The sequence below is a fragment of the Phoca vitulina genome, unplaced genomic scaffold (assembly GCF_004348235.1).
Source record: "Phoca vitulina isolate PV1807 unplaced genomic scaffold, GSC_HSeal_1.0 scaffold48, whole genome shotgun sequence".
NCBI classification, from domain to species: domain Eukaryota; kingdom Metazoa; phylum Chordata; class Mammalia; order Carnivora; family Phocidae; genus Phoca; species Phoca vitulina.
Genome location: NW_022589751.1, coordinates 11,824,456 through 11,850,536, shown reverse-complemented (window position 1 = coordinate 11,850,536; position 26,081 = coordinate 11,824,456). Strand labels below are relative to the sequence as shown.

Genomic DNA, 26,081 nt, shown 5'->3' with positions numbered 1-26,081 from the left:
TGGGCGCCGCAGCTGGCCCGGGTGGATGGAGTTGGAGGGGCGGGGTGCTGGCGGTGTGGCGGGGGGGCCGGCGGCTGGGCCGGGGCGGAGCCCCGGGGAGTCGGCGCTGCTGGACGGGTGGCTGCAGCGGGGCGTGGGCCGGGGGGCCGGCGGCGGGGAGGCCGGGGCCTGCAGGCCCCCGGTACGGCAGGATCCGGACTCCGGCCCGGACTACGAGGCGCTGCCGGCTGGAGCCACTGTCACCACGCACATGGTGGCGGGCGCCGTGGCAGGGATCCTGGAGCACTGCGTGATGTATCCCATCGACTGCGTCAAGGTGAGACCTGGACCGGCTCCGAATCCGACCTGGGGCTGACCCCACCCCTGGGTCCTGTCCAGAGCCAGGATCCCGGCCGAGAGCCGGAGCCGACATGGGTTTCTTCCTGGCTCCTGCCACCGCCACACGATTCGACCGATACTCCATGCAAGCAAGGTCCCGGCTGGGAATGGAACCCACCCAGGAACCAGGACCCATTTCTAACCGACAGTGAGATCTGAATCGGGACTGTGGAAAGAAAATCTGTCAGCCAAAGTCCTGGATCCTAGCTGGGACTAAACAGGAATAGGGTGGGATGGGATAGAACAGGTAAGTAATACTGACTTGATTTAAGGTGAAGCCAACTGGGGTGAATCAGACCCTGAATAGGATCTTAATGGCTTGAGATGTTCTCTGGGCGAGTGCTTTTACAAGCTTCTTGCTGTGTCTACCCTTAAAAGTGATGGGGCAGGAACCGAAATCTGATATCTCTCAGCTAGATGAAGTATTTACTTATTAAATCTTAGCCCATGAGTGACTGGAAATCACTTGTGCAGTCAGAATTCATAGTTCCAGACTGGAAGTAATTTGGGAAAGACCATGTTCAGGAAAAGGTTTCGGTTTCTCTGCAGCAAGCATGATACCCCACCTATTTCCTGAACGTGAAACCTAAACTGGGATTAGGATTTCGTATGTGCAGGGAGCCCATCAGCCCCCAAACAAGAGATGGACCTGACAGTGTATTTCTTTAGCCATGTGAAGTTGACAAAAGGAGAGTTGCCTAGAAGGGAAGCGTGATGATATTGAAAATGAAAGGGGAGCAACATGAAGGCATGATTCCTGTGAACGTAAAAACTAGCTGTAGCCACAACCAAGCAGACTGGTTAGTGGGTAAAGAAGTGAGGTGCTTCTGAAGAAAGCTAGGTGAAGAGGGGAACAGGTGGTTCTTTATAGTTCTTATTCTTGTGCATTAGCAAAGGTACCAACCTCTAAAAGTGAGGGCTAAATTGAATGAAAAGTAAATTCCAGGGGACTGTTGAAATAAATGTATTGACAGAGACTGACACCTCCTTTACATGTTAAGGGTAATAGTCAAACAGTATCCTCACAGCTCTTTGATGTGTGTTTTTTCCTCAAATTAGGAAAATGTTACATATTCAAAAGGAGAGAGTATTGAGTTGGGAAATACAAAATCTTATCTTTTCTGCTTCTCCCTGGTTCCGGTACTCACATGTTTTCATTAGTAGTGTGAATGAATAAATGGGGAAAGTGCTCATTAAGCTTTGTGAATGACATTGAGTTGATAGTTCTCTAGCACATTGCAAGGCAACTCCTACCAATAGTCATACCTATTGAAACTGGTAGATGCACTTGGTTAAAATGGATATTAGAATTTTAAATACCCTTGTCAATTGAGAGGAATAGAAACAAACAGTAAAATCCATGCGAGAGAAGTAAGAGGATGGTTAATGCTCTAACAGTATTAAAATGTAAAGTGGGTAAGTACAAATAAAAAAGATTCAGACATTTATGTAGTAAAGTCTAGGTTGAATGACTGTGAGTTGTTAATGCTATATATCAAAAAATTAAAATGACCAAACTGCAAAGTAAAGTAACTTCACTATACTTAGATTGTGAGGAGAGAGCAGGGTCTAGGGTGCTATGTTTCAGGATGGGTATCAAATGAAAACTAGATCAAAGAAAGCAATGGAAATTATTTAATGACTTGAAAAATACAATGTAATAATGTGACTGACTTAGAAATATTACTATAACTTATCAACTTAAGTGTTGTCCCATTACCTTGGGAGGCTATCTCCTTATTCCATATCTTTACATAATATTGTTGCTGTAAATATTTTATAGATTCCTCTGCTAGAAATGCCTCCAGAATATTTGGGTGAATATTCTTAAAGAGGGAAAAGCTTTGCCCTGTGACAAAATGGAGTTGTTCGTTTGTTTTTTTTTAGTAACAGACCATTCAGAATAAAAAATGACAGATAAGTGGAAGATCAAAACGGGTAATACTGATTGGAGACAAAGAGAAGGTAGGACCAGAAAGCAAGGAGACTGATTTATTCTTGAGGCTGATAAACCCACTGAGGGAACACTTCTGAAAGAGGAGTTCCAGAAATATTTTGCATAATCACAGCATTGCTGGAATAAGTTACTTCTAGCCTTCCAAGGTAACTGTTTTGAAGAACAGTTCTTATTCACTTACATAAACTTTGAAGTGTTTGTTTTTAAAAAAATTAGTCATATGACATTACAGTCATGCCTCAAAGCCCTATATTAAAGAAATAATTATTTGATCCAGAGGGGAAAAAGTGCTCAAGAGGCTTCAAAGATACAAAAGCTCATTTTAGAAGAATCATTTTCATTTGCCATTAATGCTGGGATTTAAATGACTAGAGGGAACAACTAGGTTGTAAGATTTAATGTCAGTAGGATGTTAGACATTGTTGTGCAGACATGAAAGTTCAGATCTCTTCCTTCAGAAAGGACTTCCCAGTTCACTTGTCCCAGGGCTTCCCAGTTCCTCTTTCACCATAAATGGTGGTGGAGAAGAAGAGCAGCCCAACCATCCCGAAGACTAGAGGCAGGTATCTGTGTTGGAACCTAAACAGCAACCACCGTGTTTGCAAGTGAAAGTCGACATTGCCTCTTGGCGTGCAAACCTGTGCACCCCAGCCACTTACCAGGGTCAGGTTGATTTAAAGTATCGTTGGAAGGAACCTAGCATAACCTCACCAGGCCATAGTTATTCAGCCAACTATTTATATGGTCACAATAGGGAGGTTTGGGAGCCCAAATATATCCCAGTTTTCCTTTTCTGGGCCTCAGAGGCAAACACCAGACTGACTATAGGGATAGGCTCTGCAGCCTAAGTAGTCAGAATCTTCTCACAATCATCTGGCTAAGTACCCACCTGTCACCAAGGTGCTACTTTTTGGCTTTGTAATGGTGACATAAAGAATCTACTTACATAATAAGTTAAAGAGAGAAAGAGCAAGGGAAATCTTTTCCAAACTCCAGATGTAAACGGTTATCTGTACACATTCACCAATGAAAGGTTAGGAAACATTGGCTTACTTGACTTTCTTGTATCCAATAATAATACTTATTATTCGATAAATGGCACTTGTTCTTGTTTGCCAAGCACTAACTGATGTTCCTTACATATATTTATTCATTTAATCCTTGAAGTAATTTCATGAAGTATACATCATTTTCATTATTTCACAGATGAAGAAAAGGAAGCAAGTTAAGTGGCACCATCATGATTTGAATGCAGTCTGACTCTCAGGCCTTCCATGCAGCCTCCCAGAAGTAGATTTCCAGAGCCAAGCAAGGCACAGAGTTTCACAATAGTGCTCGTTCCTCAACATGACCTCCAGATTAATAGCTGGACATAAAAATCATTATAGCCACAGAGAAACTTTAAAGTAAAAACAAAAAAATACAAAATTAAACCTGATTTCCTAGTGGCTAAGAACCAGTTAGTTGCCCGTGTACAGTTGTGAAATGATGTGTACAAGAGACAACACTGCCATAATCTATAAATTCTACGATATGAACAAATATGTCCAAGAATCGTGTTTGGATACGATAAAAAGCCTTTTATTTCTAGTGCTTCATAAACTACCAATGGCTTTTACATGCCCTCTTTGAATCCGCACAACAGCCCCATGAGCCATTCCTAGTCTCATGTAAACTCAGGTTAAGTGACATATCCAAGACCACACATCTAGCAAAGCAGGGCCTCAGACTCAGGCTTTCTGACTCATATGTGGCTTGTCTTTTACCAAACCACTTATCTCCCTATTAGTTCATTTCACTTTTCTTCAAAGCCAGTGTTTGTTTTTTTTTTTTTTTTAAATAATTAAAGGCTATTCATAAACTTGTAGAGATTTCATTTTTCTCCAAAAGAAAGATCTATTGGCTCACACATTTGGGGAGCCATATTGATTTTTCTATTTGGCATAGCTTATGCCTGGGTCCTTTCCATAAGGGTATAAGTAGAATTGTGAGTTAGAAGTAGAGGCGTGTATAAAATGTTCAAAGTAACTTTCAGTCCAGGTTTCTCTTGGGGTTGAAAGATGCCAAATCTCTGAGGCCAGACCTTTCGAGGCTGGTTGCCCAAATAATTCCACTGACTTCAGCAGAGCAATGCAATTTCTGAACAATCTCCCTATACAAGATCAGTTTCAAACAAACCTATGGAAACCAGACCGAGTTTATCTTTATCAGCAGCCGTAGCCAGCAAAAACCTGTAGTCACTGAATAACTCCTCTAATGGATTCTATACCCCTGGGTGATATGAAAGATTCATAAGCATATCCTTTATTGGAAATTTATGGTGTTTGGTTTTTTTGGTTTTTTTTTTTTTTTTGAGAAGTAGAATGAATGTGTCAGATTGTAAAAAGTGATACTGTATTTCTGATTGAACTTGCAGTAATTAACCTTTTAAGCTTCCAGTTCTTTGTTAGTAGCAAGCAGGAGAAAATAACTTTAGAGGAATGTGGATTGCTTGCAGCTAACTAGGACCTGTTAATCTGGTTAGTCGTCGTCCATCCCCCCCCCCCCCCCCCCCCCCCCGCCCCGCTCTTGAGAAGAGGCAGTACTCTTGGATTCCAGATGGCCAAAGGAAGGTTCAAATTGAATCAGTAATTGGAGTGAAGCAGGAATTTAAACTGTACTTGGGCTTTAGTTGCGCCTACTGACTCACTGATAGCCTACTTCTTACTTTGTGAACTGGTGCAGATAGCTAAGATTCATTTGTTCATTCATTCATTCATTCATTCAGCAAACAAATCTTGAGTGCTTCCTCTGTTCCAGGCACTGGACATTGGTTTTATATTGTTAGTCTTCATGCTACCTTAATCTTGAAATGGATCAACAGACAAGAAGAGATTTTCATGAGGAGACACACCCTTCCCCTGAGAGTCGGTGATTTGGGGAATGTTTCGAAAAGATTCATTTCCCAAATTTCAATCCAACTTTGTCCAGGAACATTATACAAAGTGTCTACCATGTACTTTTGTCCCAGTCATTGAATACTCTGGAAATTCCAAGGATTATGTTTCATGAAGGCTGATACTATTTGATGCCAATTTGGGGATTCATTCAGTTTAGAGTAGAGATCTGGAAATCCCTTCAGTTTTAGGGACTAGGTTGGTTTCCACCTTTCATAGTTTCAGGGTAAATGTTCTTTCCCAGGAAATTAGAGTAGCATTGATTACAGTTGCTACCTTTGCCAAGAATTTAACCTACAGGCCCAGCTGCCAATGCCGAATAATCCGAGAAGTTCAGGTAATCATCCAGGATATAACAGAGGATAAGCTATCATCTCATTAATGTAGTGTGCGATCAGGAAGCAGGCCTAGGATCAATGTTGGGCCTCATGCAAATAATGCATAAAGTATGTTGTAGACAGTAAATAGTTGACTTTAAAATCCATTTATAAAGAACTCTTGGCCCGAGTTTATTAAGGCACAAAAGGAACTTCTCCTGAAACACAGGCTTGATATTTGTTGCTGGGGCTATGAATCATTTCAGAGTTCAAGGACACTTCCCAAGTGGTGATATTCTCAGAGACAGCAACGGTGTTCCCCTCATAGATGACTAGCAAAAGAAAGGTCCACGTCTTGGAAAGATTGGACACAGATTTGGAAGGAAGTAAAATCGGGTGCCAGTTGGTACTCCTGCATGTTGGCACAATTCCACATAGAAGTGCCCGCAGCCTTAGTGTCGAAGTTGGGAAGTTGAATGAGAAGTTGGCATCACTGACCCTGCACTCCTTTCTATAATTGCAGACCCGGATGCAGAGCCTACAGCCTGACCCAGCCGCCCGCTATCGCAATGTGTTGGAGGCACTCTGGAGGATTATAAGAACAGAGGGCCTGTGGAGGCCTATGCGAGGGCTGAACGTCACAGCGACAGGCGCAGGGCCTGCCCACGCCCTCTATTTTGCCTGCTACGAAAAGTTAAAAAAGACATTGAGTGATGTAATCCACCCTGGGGGCAATAGCCATATTGCCAACGGTATTGAGCCTTCCTGTGCTGGTTCCCCCACTTTGTCAACTCTCTGGGCTTTGCTGCTGTTAATGCTTTCCAGTCTCAGCATGGCTTGGAGCTGAAGCTCTGGGCTGGGCTAGGCCAGATTATAGGGGAGGGACTTCCAAACCTGATGTTCTCAGACAACGGGCTGCTTCAACCCCACCCCTCTTTGGGGACCACCTCAACAAAGTGTTACAGTATCTTCCCTTACCTACCAGCTCGACTCTTTCATCTCCCTGCATCAACTTCTAATGCCCTGGTAATGTGGAGACACACTGAACTACCCCCCCACACACATTGTGTATTTCTTGATAGTTGGGTGCTGTCCTCCTCAGGGCAGGATCAGAGGTGACCCAGCCACCCAAGGAGGACATTAATGGAGCCCCTGCTCTTTGCCTCACCTTTTCAGGATCCTAATTGACCAGAGGCAGTTTGTGGTGTTGATGACATGACCAGGCCTCAACAAGTGAATTGGGGTGGGGCCAAGGGACTTATGCACAGAGAAACCAGAGGGTTGCAGGTTATGTGGAAGTAAGGGAAGAGAAAGCAGCCTGTTGCTTGAGGATTGAAAACCAAATTGAGAGTGGAGAGGAGTGGTGAGGGATACGGCAGTTCAGGACCCAAAGGAAAGGTCTAGTCGGACAGATGTAGAGTTTGGAGATGGACTGGGCAGCACAGGGGCAGCAGGATGGAAGATGAGATGCTATGGGTCAAATGTGACCACCCCGCCGCCCCTCATGTTCTCCCTCCACTGGAGGCAGCTGATGCCGGCATCCCTTGGCCTCAGTGGCTCTGGTTCCTATCTGGGGCGTGAACTGTGTTTATTCTCAGAACTGTCTTTATAAAATCTGGGCTGTTTTCCTAGGCTCTTCCAGGCCTTCCTAGTATACCTATGGTCACCTAGATTGGTGACCTTACTAAGCTGGTGGGAGCAAATATCTTCATTACTCAGAATGGGGGTTTAGGAGTAAGGGGTCCCCATCTTTTGAACTGGCTCTTACATCCCTCACCCTACTGTGGCTTGGCCACTCCCCCACCCCCCCACCCCAGGCCTCGGTGGATGGTTTGACCTCTCCTGGCCTTGCATGTGGCAGTTGTTTTCTCCTTTGCAGGTGCGGCTGGGTGTGTAGCAACATTACTGCATGATGCAGCCATGAATCCAGCAGAAGGTAATGATTCCGCCACCTTTCCCTCTGTGGGCAGCTGCATCGGCATCTCTGGGCTTTTCCTTTATTTCTGCTTGCAGAAGAAAGCCAGGGAGCAGCTGGCCAGTTTGGGGGGAAAGCCTTCTCTGCTGCTGTGCCTTACCAGTAGAGGGCGCTCCCTCCATGTTGTCGGCACTGAGGAGGAGCCCCTAGGAAGCAAACTCATTGAGATTCCATTCGTCTTTGGGGCTTCTCTGAAAAAAGATATGGCTCTACTTGGCCTATTCCTGGGCCTTCTTGGAAGTCCTCTCTGTAGTGGATTTGATCTCCTCTGAAAATTTAACAGATTATTTCACTTTTCTTCAAAGAGGTGAAGTAGGAATGAAAGGGTAAATTGTAGAGCTCAGTTCCTGCATGGCTGCTTGGATCTTGGCTTTCTAGGTGGAGAATGAGGTACTCAAACAAATATGAAGGGATAACATGGTTGCCATGTTCTTTAAATTCCAGTTCTTTACCTGTCTTGGCAAGGTAATGGTGTGGAAAGGGCCAAACCTAAGCTGAAGATCTAGACCTTACACCATGTTATCCACTTGAGGGAGTAGATGTTTGGAAACTGAAGCCACAGTCTTCTTGGTTAAGAATTTTGTTTTCTTTTTGGTAGCCTTTCTCCTCTAGGAGGATTAACTATCCTCGTGTCATAAGAGTTGGGTGCTCTGCATACTTGAGGATTGGGATTATTAGGGCTATCTGTTCATTATTATGTTCACTGCCACTGAGTCAGTTTTTGTCTTGAGTTTTATGAACGGGTAAGATAATGATAGTAGGTAGGTACTTATTTCAAGGAAACCCTCTGGAGTCTCTAAATCATACATGTATTATGTGTTCACTGGTTGGTTGGTTTTTTTTTTTTAAGATCTTATTTATTTATTTGAGAGTGAGAGAGAGCATGAGCAGGGGAAGGGGCAGAGGCAGAGGGAGAAGCAGACTCCCCACTGGGCAGGGAGCCCGATGCGGGGCCCCATCCCAGGACCCCGGGATCATGACCTGAGCTGAAGGCAGACACCCAACCAACTGAGTCACCCAGGTGCCGCTCACTGGTTGGTTTTAAAGAAATCCTACTAGAAGTGGGCCTGTTATTTTTTGGCCCTTTATCAGTTAAGGAAACCTTAATGTATGAGACATTAATGTATTAACGTATTAGTGACAGCTCACTCATATTTTTCCTTCTCTCTCCGTTCCAACGGCTGACCCGCTGCCTTGGGACTCTGAATCTGGATACGCCTGCTCCCCGGTGATCGCTGGCATCGTTTCCTTCCGTCTTGTTGGCGGCACCACCAGTGGTCAAGCAGCGGATGCAGATGTACAACTCACCGTACCACCGGGTGACAGACTGTGTACGGGCAGTGTGGCAAAATGAAGGGGCCGGCGCCTTTTACCGTAGCTACACCACGCAGCTGACCATGAATGTTCCCTTCCAAGCCATTCACTTCATGACCTATGAGTTCCTGCAGGAGCACTTTAACCCCCAGAGACGGTACAACCCCAGCTCCCACGTTCTCTCTGGAGCCTGTGCTGGGGCTGTAGCTGCTGCTGCCACAACCCCACTGGACGTTTGCAAAACACTGCTCAACACCCAGGAATCCCTGGCTTTGAACTCGAACATCACAGGACACATCACAGGCATGGCCAGTGCCTTCAGGACGGTGTATCAAGTAGGCGGGGTGACCGCCTACTTCCGAGGGGTGCAGGCTCGAGTCATTTACCAGATCCCCTCCACAGCCATCGCATGGTCTGTGTACGAGTTCTTCAAATACCTGATCACCAAGCGGCAAGAAGAGCGGAGGGCAGGCAAGTGAGGTGAAGCGGCGGAGAACGCTGCCCAGCGCTCAGCACTGCTGCGTCCTGCCTGCTCCGGCCGCGTTCTCCGTCTGCTGGCATGCTCCAGCCCGAGTGGAGTCGGAAGGGAGGCAGAGGGCTCCCCCCAGGCCCGTGTTTTGGCTAACACCAGTGCCTGCCAGCCTCTGTGGCCGCCACCTTTCCTCCGGGCCCTCAGCAAGTGCAGCAAAGCACACCACAGCACCTTTGACAACCTCTCTCCAGCCTGGGCCTGATGACCTGCTCTAGACTGTTCTAGAGGGATAAGCAGCGCATTCCCGTGGTTCCTAATAAAAAGCCTTTAAATTCAGTGGTTTCCTTGGGTTTGTTCTGCCGAAGGGGAAGTGAAATGCTGTCAACTGCTCTTGACTTTAAGCATCAATCAAGGGGCCCAAAGGGAAGGTTTATCGCGTATGTCCATAGTTTGGGTTTCTGCTGATTTTCACAGTGACTTAAGACATTGGAGCCCTACTCCCTTTGTTTTACAGTAGACTTCAAGGAATCTCCCTGAGGGCAGGAACATGGCCTTTGACAGATCCTAGCTAAACAGGCACTCTTGATCCCCACTACTGCCTTCTCCCTGGGACAGTGGCGTGCCAACAGAAGAGGTAGATTACTCTCCCAGCTCTGCCTGCCAAAGTACAACTTCCCATGTGGCACTTTGTTTTCTAATGTCATTGCAGAACAGGAGTTATTCAGTAAAGCTGCAAGACCTAAAGATTATGTGGTAAATAATAATACGTTTCATTTGGCTTTAAGGCTTTCACAAAGTACTTTACTGTACATGACTCCATTTGGTTCTCACAAAATCTGTGAAGTAGGCAGTGCAAGCACCATCTCTATTTTACAGGTAAGGAGAGCTCGGAGAGGCTGTCCCTTGCTCAAGTTCTCACAGCAAGTGCAGAACTGAAACCCCAACCCAGATCTTTTGCTCCCGGAAGTGAAGCTAATTGTGCCTTCCTGCAGACAGGAAATGCGTAGAGGGCACATACTGCAACCTGCCTCCTGAGGGAGCTCCCCCCTGACGGCCACTTAGGCTCTGTCTGGAGACTTCCAGGGATGGGGCTTTCACTGTGCTTCCTGGGTTGGTCTGTTCCTTTGTTTGGATAGCACCAGTTATTAGCAAGTTCTTCAGCACAGAGTGGAAATCTACCTCCAAGAACACCCATCTATCATCCTTGTTATGTCATCTGTCATTCATTCATTCATTCATTCATTCACTAAGTAACTATTGAGTGTCTGTGTCAGACACTGATGTTGGGGTTATAGTGATAAATAAAACCGTCCCAGCTGTCAACGAGCTTATTGTTTGGAGAGGAAGGCAAATGTAAACAGGCACCTACAAGATCAAATGACAAGAAACGTGTAAGAATACCCAGCCTGGCCTTGGGTGACTAGGGGAGGCTTCTGGAGGAAGTGACATTTGAGGTGACACCTGGAAGGCAAATTAGCTAAACCAGGCGAAGAGAGGAAGGGAAATGTTCTAGGCAAAAACCTAGAGGAGAGAGGTGAGAGAGAGTAAGAAGTGTTCAGAGTTCAGTGCGCAAGGGACTTGGCAGGGCTGACAGTCTGAGCAAGGCATGCACCTGGAGAGCAAAGCAGGGGCTGAGTCTTAAAAGCAATGCTAAGGAGTTTAGAGTTTATCCTGAAGGCAATACAGAGGCATTACAGGGTTTTAAGCAGAGGTGTGGTGTGATCAGATTTACAATTTAAACAGATCACTGAGGCTCTCTGAGGAGGGATTAGAGGAGCAAGACTGGACGGGCAGGCCGACCTGCTGGGAGGCTGTCACAGTCACGCAGGCAGGGCTGCCCGGTGGCCTGGACCGGGACTGGGGCAAGGGAGACAGAACGTGCCAGACTGGCGCGATGTTAGGGTTGCAATAGAAATCCGTTACAGAATAAATCTTGTCCTCCTCCCACCTGACAGCACTTCAAGAATCTGTGGAGAACCGTGTCCAAATACACTTGAAAAAAACCGTCAAGGGAACAGCAGGCTCTCCTGTTCTAAACCTTGCTTAAGCTGCGCTGCCCCTGATGGAAAAGAGAGACGGTAATGGCTAAATGGTGGCCACTGGAGTTTGAGTCACCCATAGAGTAAAATGAGCACGAGGAAATCATTGCAGAGGCCATTTCACAGGGTTTGCCGGCAAAAATATAAGAGAGTCACCGCCTCCCAGCACAGATGGAATGTGAGAACAAAGGGCTGCCTCTCCAGACCTGTCCCTGCAGTCGGCTGGACAGAGCTGCTGTCTGGCGTGGTATGCAGACCACAGGAGGCACTGTGGCAGTATGACCATTTCTTAACAATAGGAGACGGGGTAACGTCTGAAAGGATGATAGTCACTAAAGATTCTCTCAGCTCTAATGTCGTTCACGAACAATGAGAAAAGAATGCAAAAGTCACCTTCCAGTCTCCAATTGTGCCCTAGCTGCTGGAAGACCGTTGGTTTGGAATCCGGACAGGGCCTTAGGTTCTGCAGGTCTCTTCGTCCAATCTCTAGAGCAGACAGAGACAGAACAGTGCGAGACGGCTGAACAATCTTGGTTCCTGAATACCCGGGTCAGGAGCCAAGCTTCGCTTTCATCCCCATGAGAGCTGTGGGCATTTGGGGCATTCCCAGGTCCAGGGCCTCTCTGGAAAGCCAGGTAGGTCATGTGGCACCTTGAGGATCCAGGACCAAGCCACTATCAAGTGGTCAATTCCTGCACAGTGCTATGCCATGCAAGAAATCGTGCTAAAGCAACAAAAGAAGTCACAGGTTAGCCAGAGAAAACTCTCCTTCTTAATTGTAGAGACAAGACTAACATGAATGAAACAATCTTGTAATAACACAAGACAGAACACACCCGTGTAGTAGATTATACAGAACCAACAAGAAGAGTTAGAGACAGAAAAGATAAGTGTAGGTCAGAGTTAAAGGGAAAGAGGAGGCTTTGATGAATAGAATTAAAAAATAATTTTGTAAAAGCCAATAAAAGTCAAATCATGCTAATTTTATAAAACTTCTAAAAATAGATAAAAAGAAAGTACCTCCAATCCCATTACCTAGAGAATACGACAACATTTTGATGTACTCATCATCCAGTATTTTTTCTATGCATTTTTTTGTTAACATTCAAAATTCAGGGGTGCCTGGGTGGCTCAGATGGTTAAGCGTCTGCCTTTGGCTCAGGTCGTGATCCCAGGGTCCTGGGATCGAGCCCCACGTCGGGCTCCTGGCTCAGCAGGGAACCTGCTTCTGCCTCTCGCCCTGCTCGTGCTCTCTCTCTCTCTGTATCTCTCTGTCTCAGATGAATAAATAAAGTCTTTAAAAAAAAATCCAAAATTCAGGTCACACTGTAACCAGCTTCTTTCACATGATAGTACATGGTGCCCATCTTTCCATATTATTAAATCTTCCATCACTTCCACGTAAATAGCCACACAACATTCCATTATATGAATGTACAATAGCTTATTCTGTCAGTCACTCAGTTGCACCCTTGTAATAATTTATTGTCAAGAGCATTGCTGTGGGTACGTAGAATCTGAATGACAAAAAGGAGAGCAGGCTGGTATGCAGAGAGGGTTCTGAGTGGGGAGTCAGTTTGGCGCCACCTCTCTGCAGACACTGAAGAGATCCTGGCTGGAGATCTGGGGTTGGAGGGGAGGATGGGAGGCCCCCTGGAGAATGTCAGAGGTGGGAGGGTTCTTGGAAGTCATCTTGCTCAGCATCCCTCCTGGAACCCCACTTCACTCTGCAGCATCCCTGAGAGGGGGTTCCCCATCCCCACTCCTGTGTCCGGGAGCTCACTGCTGCTCGAGGCCATCCATGACATTGCTGCCAAGTTCATTGCTGTTAGAAAGTTCATTCTTCATGGTCTCCTGCCTCCATTCTAGGATCACGTCACAGCCCTGCTAAGTTGCTGAATTCCTCACCATGGCCAACAGGGCTTCCCATCAATGGGCTCCCGCCCATCCCTCTAACCCCAGCGTAGCACACAAACACGAGGCATTCAAAACAAACACGTATTTTCTTGAGAATCTAAAATATTCCTCCTGTTGTCTCCACTCATTGATTTAGGAGGCTTGGTAAACAATAGTCTGTCTAAACTATCAGAAACTTCACACGATTGATGTTCAGACTGGACGTGCAGTGTTTTGTGACTTCCTGCCACCTAAGGCTGGTAAGTAGAGAAGTCCTGTGGGTGCTGCGCACAATATTCCACGTGTCGTCAGAGCTCCACACACACCGCCTTACCCCCCGCCCCCAGAGCCCACATTCACACAGCAAAAACAAAGGAGAGTAATTCTATTGAGGCACCTAGGTCTCCCCATGGTTTCCACCTAGGATCTCCTTCTGCCTGCTGGAGCAGCACGGAATCAGACTAACCATTCTTCTGACAGCCCTTCACAACTATGAAGACAGCTGTCATGGCACTCAGGGAGGGCCAGATTATGGGGAGCCTGAAAGCCAGACAGAGGTGTCTAGACTTGACTTGGCAGCTAATGAGGAGCTCTTGCGGTTCTTAAGCAGGGAAGGAGATGACTGAAGTCATGTCTGAGGACAACACCAACAGCCCAGACAGAGGACGACCTGCAGGGGGAGCCAGCTAGAGACGGGAGCTCTGGCCGAGGGGCTGTCATCATCTAGAAAAGAGGAACCTGGGAAAGGTAGTTACCAGAAGATGAAAGGGACTTGCTGGTTTAGACATTCCTGCGGGAATGGACCTGTAGGCCATCTTGCACTCCTCTGGTGTGTTGTCTCCCTAGACTGGGGGAACCTGTAGCATCGGCATCGTGCCTCTTTGGCACCAGCCCCTGCACTGGGCTTGAGCAGCCACCTGCTGACAGTGGGATGAATATACTGCTGTGGGCAGACACTGAGGTTTGCCTGGGGGAGTGGTGCTGGGGGTAGGAATGGGCCATCTCACTTCACCAACGTGTACTGAGCAGGTAGGGGTCCCGGGGTAGATGCTGCGCCTATGTGATGGTCAGTTTTTGGTGACAATGTGGCGAGGCTATCATCTCCAGTTTTTCAGTCAAATACTGACCTAGACATTGCTGGGAAGGTATTTGTGGATATCATCAGTTTAAGTAAGGAAGATTATCCTAGATAATCTGGGCGGGCCTCATTCAATCAGTGGAAAGGTCTTAAGAGCAGAACTGAAGTTTGCCTGAAGAAGAAGTTCCACCTGTGAACTGCAGCTTTAGCTTGTGCCCAAGAGAATGTGTGTGTGTGTGTGTGTGTGTGTAGAAATAGGTATTGTATAAACGTGTATATGTGTGTGTATATATTCTAATTCAATACCATATGTGTGTATATATGTAACATTGATACAAAATTATTATCTGATCTACAGGTCATATGCAAACTTCACCAACTGTTCCAACAACGTCCTACTTCATGGCTGTTTCTTCCCCCTGACCCGGCATCCAATCCAGGACCACACATTGCACTTACTGCATATTCATATCTCTTTAAGTCTTCTTTAATCTAGATCAGGTCCTCAGCTTTTCATTAATCTCACGGACTCGATTTTTTTTTTAATTTAGATTACAGGCCAGTTATTCTGTCGAATGGCCTTTAGTTTGACGACGGTTCCCCATTATTAGATTCAGGCTGTGCAGTTTTGGCAGATGCACCGTAGAGATGATACTGAGTCCTTCTCAGGACATTGTATCAGGAGGCACACGAGGTTGGTTTGTCTCTTCATTGGTATCATTAACTGATTTAATGTTTATGGCTGTGTTCACCAGGTCAATCCATGGTAGAATTACTAATTTTCCCTTTGAAGCTAGTAAGTAATCTGTACAGAGGGGCTTCCAGTTTATGTAAATATCCTGTTCATCATCAAACTTCCAAGTTGTAGCATCCACTGATGATTCTTGTCTATGTCAATTATTACTAATGGTTGCACAATGATGATATTCTAGCTTCATCATTCCTTCTACATTTATTTGTTGATATTCTTCTATGAGAGAGAGTTCTCCCTTATTTATTTATTATTTATATTAGTATGAGCTCATAGATTCTTTTTTAAAGTTTTTTATTTTAATTCCAGTATAGTTAACATACAGTGTTATATTAATTTCAGGTGTACAATACAGTGACTCAACAATTCTATACATGACTCAGTGACCATCACGATAAGTGTACTCTTCATCCCCTCTACCTATTTCACCCTTCCCCCCCACCTCCCCTCCATAACCATCAGACTATATAGTTGAGTCTGTTTCTTGGTTTCTCTCTCTCTCACTCTCACTTTTCTTTTCCTTTGTTTGCTTTGTTTCTTGAATTCCACAAATGAGTGCAATCATATGGTATTTGTCTTTCTCTGATTCATTTTACTTAGCATTATATTCTCTAGCTCCACCCATGTTATTGCAAATGATAAAATTTCATTCTTTTTATGGCTGAATAATATTCCTGTGTGTGTGTGTGTGTGTGTGTGTGTGTGTGTGTGTGTGTGTGAGACATCTTCTTTATCTTCATCTATTGATGGACATTTGGGCTACTTCCAAAATTTGGCTATTGTAAATAATGCTGCAGTAAACATAGGGGTGCATGTATCCCTTTGAATTACTGTTTTTGTATTTTGGGGGGTAAATACCCAGTAGCATGATTACTGAATCATACGGTAGTTCTATTTTTAGCATTCTGAGGAACCTCCATACTGTTTTCTATCTTGGCTACACCAGTACATTCCCACCAACAGTGCACAAATGTTCCTTTTTCTCCACATCCTCACCAACACTTGTTACTTCTTGTGTTGTTGATTCTAGCCATTCTGACAGGCATGAGGTGATATCTCATTGTCATTTGATTTCCCTGATGATGAGTGACATTGAGCATCTTTTCATGTGTCTGTTGACCTGTATGTCTTCTTTGGAGAATGTCTCTGTCTTCTGCCCATTTTTAAATTGGATTATTAATTTTTTGGGTGTTGAATTGTGTAAGTTCTTTATATATTCTGGATACTATGAGTTCATAGATTCTTATTTTATTCTATGAATGCTCTGTGGGAATGTTACTATTGTTATTTAATGTTCAGATTGCCCCAGATTTGACCAGTGGGAGCCTCTTCTGATTCCTCTGTCCTTTTGACATATTGCCACTATCTTTTTAGCACCTCCTTGATTTCTGGAACAACATGATATTCTAGGTTCATCTTGTATTTTCCCTCTCTGAGCCCTGAAACCAGCCATTTCTCCAAAGAGTCCTGGTTCCTTTTAGTGGTGAAAGGTATTTAGAAACCAAGATCTAGATGCCAGGGGTGCTCAGGGCTACTGGGTGTCCACTTCTAAGCCTTTTAGCAGACAGAACTAAGAAATATAAGTTGGGGCGCCTGGGTGGCTCAGTTGGTTAAGCGACTGCCTTCGGCTCAGGTCATGATCCTGGAGTCCCTGGATTGAGTCCCGCATCGGGCTCTCTGCTCGGCAGGGAGTCTGCTTCGTCCTCTGACCCTCCCCCCTCTCATGTGCTCTCTCTCTCTCATTCTCTCTCTCTCAAATAAATAAATAAAATCTTTAAAAAAAAAAAAAAAGAAATATAAGTTGATACTGATATCTTATTTCTATATCTGTACATGCACACAACCATGAACTCATATAGATACCTCCCATTCTAATTCAATACCATAAGATTGATTTTAGTCTTCCTTCTCTTTATCTTTGTAACTCTCTTCTCCAACAGCAAGAACTGGCTCCCATTATCCTCAATATATTTATTCATTGCTCAGTTCTACAGCACACAAAAACATTTTAGGATTGCTAACCCATGCCACTATAGGAAAAACTCCTTCAACTAGAATTCAATATTCATTAGCTTTTGTTTGTTTGTTTACTCTCCCTTCAGGATGGTAATGTTATTTATTTGAAATAGAGTTAGGTTCATTCGTTTCTATTTGTGGTCCATTTTTAGGTGGTTTTGAGGGGTTTTTTTCCCCCTCTCCTCATCCTTGTTACTTTTTTTAAAGAGCAGAAGTATTCTTTACCTAGGGCCTGTGGGTTTGTGGATGGGTTTGATGGGGTCTATAAACCCCCTGGAGTTTAATGCAAACTATTGGATATGTGTGCACCTTTTCTGGGGAGAGAATCCATACCTTTCAAAATATTCTCAAAGTGGACTTTAACCCAAAAAGTTTAGGGGAGCAAGAGAAAAGAGCAGGAATCCAGGAGCCCTCTTTAGAAGTCTCTTACAAGCGGGGGAGAAAGTTCCACCAGCTTATAAGATTCTCCAGAGAAGACAGGTTCCCATTTATCTTGTATCTGTGCCAAGTGCCAAGCACACACACAAATGCCAAGCAAATGGAAACCAAAGGAGGGAAGAGAAACTTGGGAGCAAATCTGCACATGGAGCTCAGGACTGCTCTCTCCCAGGGAGGCCTAGAACCAAACCAGAGTACAGAGAGGTGGGTGGGGGAAAGGGGAACCCAGCCTGGACATTTGTCTATAGGTATACACAGAAAACTAAACTAGGAGAAAAATCTCAGTTTGCTGAAGAGACACTGACCCAAGGCTCTGACATACTCCTTGCATGGGTTTCTTTCCGTTTCAAGGTCCCTGAAATTAGAGAACAAGAGCAATTATACCTGAGTAGGATAGCGGTGAGTCATGCAGGGTTTACCATTTGCAGGCATGAGTTAAAAGCTTTCCCTGGGTGTGGTGGGAGGTAGGGACTCACCTTGGCATCTGACATAAGATGTTTCATGGAAGGGTGGAACTGCTCCTCAAGGGACTTCTGCTGCTAAAGAGGGGGCTTCTCTCTCTCTCTCTCTCAAATGAATAAATAAAGTCTTTTAAAAAAGGAGGGGCACCTGGGTGGCTCAGATGGTTAAGCATCTGCCTTTGGCTCAGGTCATGATCTCAGGGTCCTGGGATTGAGCCCCATGTCAGGATCCCTGCTCAGCGGGGAGTCTGCTTCTCCCTCTCCCTCTGCCCCTCCCCCTGCCTGTGCTCTCTCTGCTTCTCTCTCTCTCTCAAATGAATAAATAAAATCTTAAAAAAAAAAAAAAGAGGGGCCTAGGGAATGGAGACAATGAGGTGAGAGCCTCATGGTCAAGGACAACCTCCTCAGATGTGTATAGCACATCCCACTATGTGCCAGCCAGGAATCCAAAAGAAACCAAAAACCTAGTCTGTGCCACATGGCTCAAAGCCTGTCTAGAAAGTCACGGGCAGGCCAAAACAAAATCATAGAACACAAACTGAGCCCATACAAGCTGAGTGATCTGTGTGGTGGGTAAACCAGAGGACGTTTCCTAAAGGAAGGAGCTGATATGGACTGTCAAGGGTTGAGACTGAGGAAAGATGAGAGAAGAGACAAGGGTGCTCCACTTGGCAGTGACAGCTCAAGGGATAAGCAGAGGTCTGGGGAAGAGAGGTCAGATCCCCACAGCAGAGAAGGGGGTTTGCATCGAAGACCGATCTGGAGGGTGCTGAGGTCATATGCCCACAGAAGACATTGTTCTTCAAGAGAAACAATGCAGTGGTTATGATGTGTGAGGAAGAGACTGTGTGGGGCTGAATTGAGGAGTTGCAAATGCAAGGAGGATAGCAGGGGGATTACTAAAATTGCCTGGATGAGACGTAGCTGCCTGGGCTGGGACAGGTGACAGTGTAACCATAGATAATAACAATGAAAATAAGAACTCACATTTTATATATGGCTCTGTGGTCCAAAATCACATTTGCACATACAGAATTCTTAGGAGCAACAGTGAGAATTCTTTATAATGCTTTATTGAGCATCTATTATGTTCTGGTCATTGAGTTAACTGCTTGGGTGAGCCTCACAACCACCGTGTGAGGGATGCCATGTACTTTCTACCACTTGATATCACGTGTTGTAAATTTGCTCAGATGTGAATCCCATAAGAACCCTGTGTGTTAGGTGTGGCAGGAATTATTCCCACATTATAGTAGAAAAAACAAATGCTAGAAAAGGTTAAGGCACTCGCTCACAGCCACACAGCCAAGGGCTGTCCACCAGCTCTTTGGACTCTTATTTTGGGGATCCCTACACCTTACTTTGTCCCTCGGTTCATGTACACGGTATTAACAGAGCCCTCCAGTGTCAAACATCACTTTGGCCTAGATCTGCGGCCCACTTCAACTAAACACACCAAATTCCTGGCATTGGTTCACCAAAGGTCAGTAACGCGGCTCACTCAAGGGTCACTCAGCTGAGTCTGGCCTGCCTGGACAAAGAACCCAAGGAATGGAAGTAGAGGTGAGGGCAAGGGGACCAGCCCTCCGGTCACCTCCCCGTCTTTTAGAAGACATAAACACTCTCCAGTCCCCTACTCCTGACTCAGAGAAGTGGGGGAAGACACATTCAATCTGCATTACATCAGGTTGCACAAGACAGAGGGAGGGCGAGGTCTCAAGGTCACCATTATTTCTTCATGCCAGGGTTGGGTCTTAGGAAAGCAAGCAAAATGTTTGCGGTTGCTTGGAATTGGAGCAAGCAAGGAGGAAATCCCTGGGGAGACACTTTCCTAGGGCTTGTTCTGCAGATGCTCCTGCCAGCCCCTTGGAATGCACTCCCACTCCTCAGCTGCCTCCTGCCATCAGCCGACTGTAGCCACACAAGCACCCAATTCTTCCATTTGACGTGTTCTCCCCTTTTCCCTTCAAATCCTCTTTTCCAGGACCATGAGCTGCTTGTTTCAATTTTTCTAAGCCACACAATGACACGGGTAATTATGAACCAAGCTGGTTGTTGCTGGGCTCACCTTTGGAACATGTGAACTTAAGGTATGTTTTACATCTGGCCAAATCCTGAGATCTCTGCTTTATGTTCTGCCCAGCTCACCTGATTCTAAGACTGCTTTCCACAAATCACAGAGATGACTACAACACAGCCCCAAGGGGTGAGTACAAGGCCCACATGGGGCTCCAGAGAGGGCTGAGGGGAGACCCCATGTGCAGAAGCTGGAAGACAGTCAGTGCCAGATGGAAAGCAAAGGGGCTGCTTTTTAGCTACAGGCAAAGATCAGGCACTGTATCTGTTCTTATCAAGTTAACGGCTTGACATGTTTTCCATCTGAGGACAAGACAGTAAAACGGGCCCTGGAGCAAGGAGTTAAGAGAGTCTGGGATTTAGCTCGCTGGCCTGTCTCATAGGTGTTCCAAGACAATGGCTGTGTCCCTCCTGGGGGCACTGCAGATCCCCTGGCAATAGCAGCAGAAGAATATGAAATTCTTCGTGCAGCATTTTCTTATGCTAAAGTTTCCATTCCACAAAAGGTATTGAGCACTTACTATATGCCAGGCATCTGGAATGTGGGCACTGTCAATGAGCAATGTTCTCAAACGACCACGGGTTTGAGAAGTGAGAAGCACTCCTGCCCCCAGAAGCCATGTCCCCGTGAGGAGACCAAAATATAAACAAATCATGAAATGTAAGATGCTCCTGGCTCTAGTGGAGGCACAGAGAAAGTACTTTCTTTTTCTTTCAGCCTATTCCTGTGATGGTGCACACGGGTAGGACCCCAGGACAGTGGAAATGTCAAGTTGAATTCTTGTCTTTCTGCAACTGCTCATTTCTTTGTTGGTTGTCAGAAAGTCAAGAGACCAGTGAGGAGTGGCCACTCTGGAGGGTCCTTCTGTTCCCAGTTGATAGGCCGGGACTGTCACATCTGTTGTCACGCTTAAACCCACTCTGCGGCCCTTGCTGTTCCCTCTGCATTGAATATGCTTCCCCAGATGCCACCCAGCTCACTCTCTCACTTCTCCTGGCCTCTGCTACAGTCTCACCTCCCAAGAGAGGTCCTCCTCTAACTCCTTATCTAAAATAGCTTCCATGGGGCGCCTGGGTGGCTCAGGCGGTTAAACGACTGCCTTCGGCTCGGGTCATGATCCCAGGGTCCTGGGATCGAGCCCCGCATCGGGCCCCCTGCTCGGCGGGGAGCCTGCTTCTCTCTCTCCCTCTGTCTGCCGCTCTGCCTACTTACGCTTTCTCTCTATCTCTGTTAAATAAATAAATAAATAAAAATCTTAAAAAATAAATAAATAAATAAATAAAATAAAATAGCTTCCTGGGGTGCCTGGCTGGCTCAGTCAGTACAGCATGCGACTCTTGATGTTTGGGTCATGAGTTTGAGCCCCACACTGGGGGTCGAGATGACAAAAATTAAAAGATAATAAAATGAAATGAAATGAAATGGAATAAAATGAAATAAAATAGCTTCCTCTACCCCTTTATGTCTTTCACTCAGCTTTATGTCTCTTATTGAACTCACCAGTCTGAAGTTTTATTATACACTTACCTGCTTATTGTCTGTCTCCCCAAATGAAGACTGGGTCTATTTCTGTCTCAGTTACTGCTCCACCCCCAGCACCTAAAACAGGACCTGGAACACAACAGATAATAAATAACTGGTTGAGGAAGTGAACCAATTTGGACCTTACAACAATCCTCCAAGAAAGGCATCCTTGACATCATGAACCTCATCACCATTTTAAAAACAAGGGACCAGGCATACAAAAGTTATCTGGCAAGTCGAGTCATGCAGGGCCTGCCCGTGGGTCTGGATGTATGCCCAGGCCCCTCTCATTCCCACACCACCCTCCTGGCCCCACATTGCTCTCTTCTCCTCCCTTGATTCAGCCCACTGTTCTGTGGTCCAGGGACTGTTCACTGTTTGTATAAGGGAAAGAAACCCAACACTCCCCAGGAGAGCCATTTACAATCCCTGGGCAGGCACCTCAGCGTCACCTCCTCCCTTCCCTCTGCCACCCAGAATCCAGGGCAGCGCGGTCGGGTCACCCTCCAGACAGCAAGAGTGGCTCAACCTCCCCGGTGCTGCAAGGGACACTCGCCTCTCTCCCTCCCTCCTGGCCTTCCCCCAGGAGCCCTGCTGCCGGGCACCTGCACTCCTGTCTCAACAGGCCCCGTGGTGAGTGAAAGAATCCATCTCACCAACGTGTGGACATCCGCCCTGCCATGGGCAGCAGGGTGCTCCCAGCACCGTGAAGGTGGAGACGCAGGCAAAGACCCACTTTTGGGTTCCTTGTATTAGGCAGAGGCCACCTGAGGGAGGGGAAGTGAGGCATGACCACAGGTTTGTGCGTGAGAGGGTGGCAAGGGTCCAGACTCACTCAGACGAACAAACACAGGTCTCAGGGAGTGAAGAAATGTGAAAAGCAGCTGATGGATCTGGGTTCGTGTCACAGCCCGCCTCTGATAAGCTATGTGGTGTGACATAAGGGAAGTTACTTCCTCTGCAAATGGGGATAGTAAAATAATAGCTGCTCAGAGTACCTTTATGGAGTAAGAACAAAACCCACTAACAAATCTGTGAATGCATCTTGGAAACTCTCAAGTATCTGTAAACACAGAGATGTGTTACATGTATGTTGTTTCTTATTAAAAATGACTCATTACAGGGGCGCCTGGGTGGCTCAGTCAGTTAAGCGTCTGCCTTTGGCTCAGGTCCTGGGATCGAGCCCCACGTCGGGCTCCTTGCTCAGCGGGGAGCCTGCTTCTCCTCCTCCCTCTGCCTGCCTCTCTGTCTCCTTGAGCTTTCTCTCTCTGTCAAATAAATAAATAAAATCTTAAAAAAAATGACTCATTACAGAAAATATAACCAATACAATTGATATATAAAAAGTATAAAGAAGAAAATAAAAATCACCTGTAATTCCACTACTCATAATCACTGTTACCATTTTATATACCCCTTTCAATCTCTTTTCCGCAGCCACGTATGCAAATATATATTATATACGCTCACGGCCCCTCACCACAAGACTGGACTGCACAGCTGCACCCCCAGGCATTTCCACCATTAATTTCATTAGAGCAGTAACTGCAGTCTACACTGGAACTTTATCATTGTTCTGGCTAAGTAAGACCTTTTAGAAACGTATTGGTAATAATTCCTCAGTCTTTTCGTTTAATAAATACACAGTTAGTTCTCTGCAACATGGTACACTGGGGAAACCATCACACCAGGAATCAGGAGATCTGAAATCTTGCCCTGAGTGTGCCAATAAAGAGCAGTGTATACACTGGCAAGAAGCCTCTGTGCCTCAGTTTCCCCATCAGTGAAACGAAGGTGAAAATCTATGCCCTGAAGGTCAGATGAGAGCATGTAGGGGAAGGTACACAAAGCACCCCTCTACGGGAGGTCCTGTTCCTGTCCTCCCCCACACACGTGAGTACAGCCCGGGAGCCGGTGCACTTGCATTCATCCCCATCCCATTTAACAAGTCCCAACAACCCAGGGAGCAAAGGCGACCTTGAATCTGCCAGTCTCTAAGAAGCTCACGTACCATTCCCTTTGCCTCCAACACTTACCAAGTCATTCCCTTCTAAACCAGAGCTAGAGTGTGCCCCGAAGTGGTTGGCTGTTACCCCAAGAGGTGAGGAGTACTATACACCTCCCAGTCTCTTGAGGAGTCAGAGCCACATCCTCTCTGAGACCACTGGGTCCTGTTTTCTCAAAGTGAGTTCTTGGAACGGCTTGCCCTAGGGCCCTAGGCCAGAGTCAAAGTCTTTGGGGGCAGGGCTCAGGAATCTGCATCTTTAATAGCGGTCCCACCCTCACCCCCGCAAAGACTTTGACACCGCCCCCCCCACCACCACCACCATGACTCAGATACACTCATAAAGTCTGAGAACTGACCTGTCAACATCTCAGTTGGGAAGACTGAGGATCAAGGTTACAAAGCCATGAGTGGCCAAGTTCGGGCCAAAGGATCAGAACTCAAATTTCTTTTCTCAATCTTTCTCTGCTTCTTTCTCCTTCTTTCTGTCTTCCCTCCCTCCTTGTCCTCCTCCCTTCCTTATTTTCTCTTTTTATTTCAAGAAGATAGACTTTTCTCATCACATACAGTTCAGCACTGGGGTTCCCGTTCACTGGGCAGTTCTGCTCCACGTGGTTATAGAATTCAGATTTCTTGTTTGTATTTAAATAATATTATAGGGGTTTTTTTTCCTTTTAAAGTCATAATTCTTTTAAAAGTCAATAACAAGGAAAGACGGCCTGACGCATAGCAATGAATCACCATAATTTTTCCTCTGCCAGTGGGAGATAGGACCCAGGAAGAGGGAAAACATGTGGTGTGGGAATAAACGAAAGTTTCATTAGTTCATGCGTGCATGTATTCATTTATTCACCAAATGTCACTGAACACCTAGTAGGTAATTGGTGCTGGGAATTCAACAGCCTTCGTTCTAAACCAGCTCACGATACAGCACTGCTCACTGAAAAATGAAACCGGATGACTCAGTGAGCAAGCCCTGGGCCCAAAAGGGCCAGGGGCAGCTGTGCGGGGGGGAAAGAGAACATGGTCCCAAGCCCAGCTTTGTTCTCTCATGTGACCATCTCTCTCTCTCTCTCTCTTTTTTTTTAATTTTTGTACAAAGTTTTTTAATTTTAATTTTAATTTTATTTATTTAATTTATTTTTTAATTATGTTCAGTTAGCCCGGATATAGTACATCATAAGTTTTTGTTGTAGTGTTCAACGATTCATTAGTTGCATAGAACACCTAGTGCTCCATCTCTCTTGGCTTCCCTCTTTTTGGAGGGACAGAATCTATGGTGCAAGAGTCACATACAGTGTTCTTATTCCCAGACTGGCCACATCCTCAGCTCGAGAACAGAATCCAGGGCGGGGAAGGAAGGGGACTTCCTTTCTCCCAGAGCATCAGTGCCTGGTATGCTGGGAACGCCACGGAGTCAATCCGAGCCATCCCTGGACAGACCGGCAGGTTTAGCCAACCACGCAGAGCCAATAAACATCATCTCTCTGGATTTTAATAAGGTTTTGAATGGGTTCCCACACTGAAGTAGTCCTTGAGAAACTTAGAAAAGATGGCTGAGTATAAAAGTTTAATAAGCAGGATGTTGGGGAAATTAGGGGTGCTGTTTAGCACCCCTCAAAATCATTTTTGGCATTAATTTGCTCTGCCTTACATGGTCTCCTAGTTATCCTTGTCTTCTTCCTCCTTTGTCTCTCTCCTAATCTCAGTGACCCTTTAACCCTATAGAACATCTTGCACAGACCTGTGCCGTTTTGTGCAGCGCTGTACCCTGGGACTTGCATAAGGCTGGGGTCAAGGGAGGTATAGCAGAATATCTCAGCACACAAAGGCCACGTTATGTTCCAACCTTAACATTGAAAACATAAAACCATTCTTAGGTATGTGCTGGCTGAGTATATGGAGGATAAGACTTCCTTTTAAAGATAAACTTTGTCTTGTACAATCAGTTCATTATATTCTGTCACAAAAGTATGGTCCAGGCAGAAGGAAAAGCACTGTAAAGGTAGATAAAGGAGCCAAAATTGCCCGGTGGGGTCAGAGTGGGGAGATGTCAGGGTGGCAGCCGCCCAGAGGCATGAGGTGACTGAGGCTGAGGAAACTGCTCAGAGCTCTGTCTCCCTCCTCAGACAGTCACCCCATGAACTGACAGCTACCCATCTGCACGATTCAGAAAGCAGAACGGAGAACAGAACAGCACTCAATCTTCAAAGCCACCATTACTGTGGGTCTCCCAAATGCAAAGCACTGTACTAAGGAGATTTCTCTTACTTTCTTTCTCTGTACTTTCTCTCCCTTAATTTCCTCAATAATTATGCATGGAAGGCATTATTCCCTACGTCACAGATGAGGTAGCCATGGTCATCTAGCTAAGGTGGGATTCAAACTCAGACCCTCCCCCCCACCTATACACACACGTGAAAGCCTGTACTTTTTTTTTAAACCAC

The 26,081-nt window shown here is 45.8% G+C and overlaps 1 protein-coding gene across 2 annotated transcripts; it reads left to right on the top strand.

Moving 5' to 3' along the window:
• On the top strand, positions 1-9,683 carry SLC25A28 (solute carrier family 25 member 28). 2 transcript variants are annotated; one of them, XM_032432520.1, is made up of 4 exons: positions 1-316; positions 6,112-6,340; positions 7,468-7,524; positions 8,839-9,683. In XM_032432520.1, exons 1-4 carry the CDS (start codon positions 26-28, stop codon positions 9,354-9,356), a joined length of 1,095 nt encoding a protein of 364 aa, XP_032288411.1. In that variant the 5' UTR covers positions 1-25; the 3' UTR covers positions 9,357-9,683. The 2 variants fall into 2 exon arrangements, with proteins under 2 accessions (XP_032288411.1, XP_032288412.1); XM_032432521.1 differs by having other exon boundaries at positions 239-625.
• The last annotated feature ends 16,398 nt before the right edge of the window (positions 9,684-26,081 follow it).